The 5294-nt window shown below is 37.4% G+C and overlaps 1 protein-coding gene across 1 annotated transcript; it reads right to left on the bottom strand.

The window, feature by feature from the left end:
• Nucleotides 1-824: 824 nt before the first annotated feature.
• Nucleotides 825-1646, bottom strand: LOC6562367. Its single transcript, XM_001989338.3, has one exon. The coding sequence runs from the start codon at nucleotides 1612-1614 to the stop codon at nucleotides 1198-1200; it is 417 nt and encodes a 138-aa protein (XP_001989374.1). The 5' UTR covers nucleotides 1615-1646; the 3' UTR covers nucleotides 825-1197.
• Nucleotides 1647-5294: the final 3648 nt, after the last annotated feature.

Genomic DNA, 5294 nt, shown 5'->3' with positions numbered 1-5294 from the left:
TTTTAGCACATCAGCACACAAATTAAGCTGAAAATAGCAACAACAACAACAGAAAACCAAAAATAAAAACAATAACAATTACAAACAGTAAAGCAGTGAAAATGGAAACTCATGATGGACATCATTTCAAGCTAAATGCTTCGCCCATTGCCCGGTAATTGCCAACAAGAAACAGCAATAGCAACAACAACAACAACAACAACGACGACCATCAAAAACCGAGCACAACGAAAATGTTTCTGTTGCTTTCTGTGCGCTGTGCAATTTTCCATTTACAATGTTTAATGGAAAAATCAAGCCATCAGTTTTTCAGCTGTCCATAGTGCTTATGCTTTCCCCCAATGCAACACGCCTCCTCCTCCTCCCCACCGCTTGCCACGTTGCTGTCACTGCTAATTGCAACAACAATTGCAATGGACTAACTGCATCTGAAAGCAAGAAAAACTAGGCCAGAGAACTGCCTGCCTGCCTGCCTGCCTCCTTGGATGCCTCCCTGGATGCCTGCCTGGCTGCCTGTCGCCTTCGGCGTGGTTTAACAAGCAGGGTGCAAATTTTACAAATTATAATCGTCATTTGTCATGATGCTTCTCTAAGCATGCAGCAAGAACTCGGAGCTGTGTTTGGTCCGAACAGCACACTCAAAAAAATAAAAAGAAAAACTAGAACTGAAGAAAGTTTCTATGTGAAAACTTAAAATACCAATTATTAATTAAGATAAGCAACAATAAAGCTTGTGATTAGAGTTCTCTATTTACACATATGATAAAAACACACCGAAAATGTTTCATATTTTTTCTAAATCTGAGAAAAGTGTATGCTGAACTTAGAAGAAAGAAAAAAATGGTTTTTAGAAGTCTACTTTCTGCATAATAAGGTGAGTTACACTTGGCACCAAAAGAATATCTAAAATTCAAGTCGAATTATTTTCCGAGTGTACACAGAGAGAGAGAGTTAGATTGAGGCGAGATGAGATGAGATGAGATGAGGCAAAGACCTTCACCCACATCGCATTTTTATTGACACATTGAAATGACAAGGGACACGAAAGCAACAACGACAACGACAGCAGCAGCAAGGCAAACTTGATGATGAGGTGTGGAAGGCGAACTAAGAAAACTGAATTAGCAAATTCACTGGTGCTCCATTTCTGGCCTCAATCTCTTCCAGTTTGCGACTCCTCCACTCTCTCCCCTTCTCTTAGGCACGTCGCCGGCAGCGTACTCCAAAGATTTCCAGGCCCTGGCGGCAACGTTGCTGTGTATCGAAGAGCATGCCACCAAATGCATCACGCATTGTCATGCTCAGATCCTCGACATGTCCAATATCGCAGTATGCCATTAGTTGGCCGTTGCGCAACAGCGGCTCACAATCTGTGCCTGCCACCAGATGTGGTTCGTAGAGATAGACTGCCACACAGAGACGCACTTGCTGACGTTGCAGCAACAGTGGAATCATTGCTCTCCACTCCACATTCGTCAGATCTAAGTCATCGTTTAAGGCATGGAGCAAATCCTTCAGATTATTGTCCTGCTCGGTGGCATTCACAAAGTGCAAATGATAGCTAAGCAGGCTCAGACAGCTTACAATCAACAGATTGTGGCACAATTTAAACATGACTGAGAAAACTTTAATTTTACGCTTTTATCTAAGAGTAGTTTGTAATTTGCTTCAGCAATTTAAATCGCGTTAGTTCCAATCGAAAGTGTAAATTAAACTGTCGACTGCCTCAGACAAATACGTGACTTTATGTTTCGGTGCCTCAAGTCTCTCAGTCTGGCTGAGTTGGCTGGCTGACGTGTGAGCCGAGCAGAATGATTGTGCATAGCTCAAACTGCGTCAGCTCAGCTTTTTTGATAGAGCGTTGAATTCCAGCTGATATATAAACAAAATTGGAGCTCAGCTTAGAGGTATTCAATTACTCAACCCATTTCCGACCATTGTACAAAAAATGTACCAAATTTGAATAGCAGTTTTTAGCAGGAATAAAATGTTTAAAACTCTATTGTTGAGTTTGATATGGGCAAATTAGGGATAACGAATAAGATTATTCCAAATTTTTAGTCAGTGATAAAAATGCTACGCTACCTTTTTCGTTTTGCTATTGCTAGAGCTATGAACCTTAAAATAGCAATAGTATCAGCTCCATTGCTAAATTCTGCTCTGCTCTGCTCAGGGGCAAAAACAAAACTGCATTGTGCTCTCTATAGTTGATAGCAATAGCAGTAAGCAAACAATTCAAACACTGATTTTCACAATTCAAGTCTACAGTTTCATCATGCACAACAATCTAGAGAACGGAGAATAGTATTGAAAGTTTGGTTTTTTACTAGTTTGCACATTTCTTTGCGTAAATTTAACAGCATTTGAGCCATATCGATCTATAAGCAATAAAATCAAATCACTTAACTTAAATATTAAAAAGACTTATTCTCTTCAGTGCTGAAGAATTAAGGAGTCTATATCTAAGTAATTATAGCTGGTTATGTATGTAATTGCAATAATTCAATTGTTTCTCTACAAAACATTTGAAGAGCATGCTAAATTTGCGCACTTAACTTCCACAAATTCTGTATAAATACAATCAAATAGTTTCAATAGCTGGAATGCAATCAGATACTTTGAAACAAGACATTGTTTTTAAGTATGCACAAAATGCGTTGCAGATATGAGAACTATGCGAATGTTTAATGTTTAACTTGGTTTTCAGTTTTGGATGGCCGTCGAGGCTACGTGATTTTGCAACAATTTCAAATGCAGCACGTGGCAAGCCGCATCAGCAGCGGCATGATAAACTTTTATTTGCCTAATGCTGACGCTCAATTGCCAGCAACGTCAATATTAACAAGAAGAATTTTTAACCAACACTTCGAAGCTTTAACTGCAGTGATTCCAATTAAAAACGTAAATTCAAAACTAATAAAAACAACTTTTAATGCGCCGGTGGAGACAGTTCGACTAGAAGATACCCTCTAACCAGTTGAAAAATATAGTAATATAAATATAAAATGAAAATAAACACACCAAAAATAAATTTATTTATTTACACCAGTAACTAAAATCACCTTTTTGATAATATTATGTATTTTGCTCAGTGTCAAAATACATTTATATTATATTATAGATCTTTAAGATTGTGCATTTAATTGCTATGGGTAATCGATTAATATAGATATTCGCGAAACGGTTGCAGTTATCGATTACATGTAATAAACTTCATATGCTTGGGGTAAAAGAGGACTCGTATTTAATTTGAAGTCGCTAGCTCTTGTAATCTCTGAGATTGACTTCTTCATATATATAAATAGACAAACATGGCTAATTCAACTCGCTTTTTGACGTCGACCATGAAAATAAATACCTTATGGTATCGGACATACATCCAACTGTCTGTTTCATACTCCTGCATAACTTATTTGTACCAGGTTTAATGATTTTCCAGCTAATTCAATAACCTAAAACACTCCAATAGACTTGCAAACATAATTATTTAAAAAAAACTCATTCAATAATTCATTTACATTTAATAGCAACTAATTTTTGAATTCACAAGCATAATTTAGTAATGCAATTTAAAATGAACGGGAATAATTGAGCAGCAAAGTGCGCAGATATTTTGCCCAAAAATGGGCAACGGAAGCGTAGCAAATTTTGTAATACCCTACAACCATTAAAATTGGTAAGGAAGGATAGCATGAGGCTGTGGAAATATATATAAGAAAAGTAAATCTATACAATACCATTAAGTATATATTTTTATTATTTATCAATAATATACAGTCTGTCTGATTGCTGAACTCTGCCAGAATGGGCAACTCCTAGTTGATCTAGTTCTAAGCTTTGCTCTGCTGGCAATGAAATATTTTTGCCAACGCCAGCAACAACAGCTGCAAAATCGCATTTGCATAGATATATATATATATATATATTTTTTTTTTTTATATGCATGCCATAAATCGTTTTGCAAAAAGTCATACCAATAAATGTTCGAGCGAAATGCAGAGACGCATTACACAACTAATTGGAGTTGGTGGCCGGGATCAGGATATAATTCTGCAGCTGTTGCCACAGCTGGCAAAACTGGGTTGAATCGTGCCAGCCAAATTCAAAACAAATAATAATAATAAAAAAAAGACCAAATGGTCCGACGAACATTTAAATTATAATTTTAATAAAAATAAAATCAAAACGAAAAGGCTGCAAAAATTGTACACCGACATAGTGCGGTTACAATGGGTCACTAGAGCGATATCTCCAACACCCTTTCCCCACCTTGCCCTTTAGCACAGCCCTTTTTATGAAGAAAATGGCGCAACGGCCATTTGCCGTTGGCCGGAAACAAATTACAGCAAACAATTTAAAAAATGTTTGCAAACAAACAAGAGCAAAAAACAACAATAACGACGACAACAACAATAAACCATACAAAAAGCAAGCAGACGGAAATGTTATCTAGGCAATGGAACAGACAGACAGACAGACAGACAGAGCGAGAGACAGAGAGTAGGACAGACAGACAGAGGGGCAGACAGCGGGACAAACAACAGCGGCCAAGATAAAAAGTTCCATTCATTTCCAGAGACGATGTCCTGCTGCTAGTTCCTGTTCCTGTTCCTTCTGCTCCTGCTCCTGGTCCTGCTCCGGTTTCTCCTCTTCTTGATATCCGTTCGCTGTTGCGTTGCCGCTTTTAACCTTTTCGTTTCACTTAGTTAAGCAAAAAATGAAATTTTTATTGCCAAAATGCATAAATGAATAGAAAATAGTTACACAAGCCAAAAAACCAAAAACAAGCCCAGCAGGGCGTCGGTTTGGTTAGCTTACTCGGCCTGTTCTAGCCACAAACAATCACACACAGACACACCTGAATCTGCACCTGCAGCAGAATTTACTCTTTGACTTTTTGTTGCTGCCGTTCTTTGTACCACACCTAAGCAAAATGTTAGCCTCAGCACTAAATCTGAACTTGTCTAATAACTTGACCTGCATGTTTGTATTTCATAATTTCACAATACCCTGGACTTACTTTGACTTGGTTTTGGCATCAGTTTATATTTTATATCATTTTTTAATTAACAACAGCAAAGATATAACTAACTTAGCATAAATATGAAATATATCTATAGCAAACGCAGATCTGTTTAACTATTAAAATGTTCAGAATTTCGAAAGTTTGAAGAATTGAAAAAATAGAAATGTTAGAGTATTCAAGTTGTATTCAAGCTTTGGCTCTGCAAGCAAACTATTTTTTATGCCCCGAGTCCATCGCAAATGATCTCGAGCTCTCAAACGTCTGCAAA

Source organism: Drosophila grimshawi, unplaced genomic scaffold (genome assembly GCF_018153295.1).
Source record: "Drosophila grimshawi isolate 15287-2541.00 unplaced genomic scaffold, ASM1815329v1 contig_1377, whole genome shotgun sequence".
Taxonomy (NCBI): domain Eukaryota; kingdom Metazoa; phylum Arthropoda; class Insecta; order Diptera; family Drosophilidae; genus Drosophila; species Drosophila grimshawi.
Note: the sequence above shows the minus strand (reverse complement) of the source record. Positions and strands in the feature narration are given on the sequence as shown.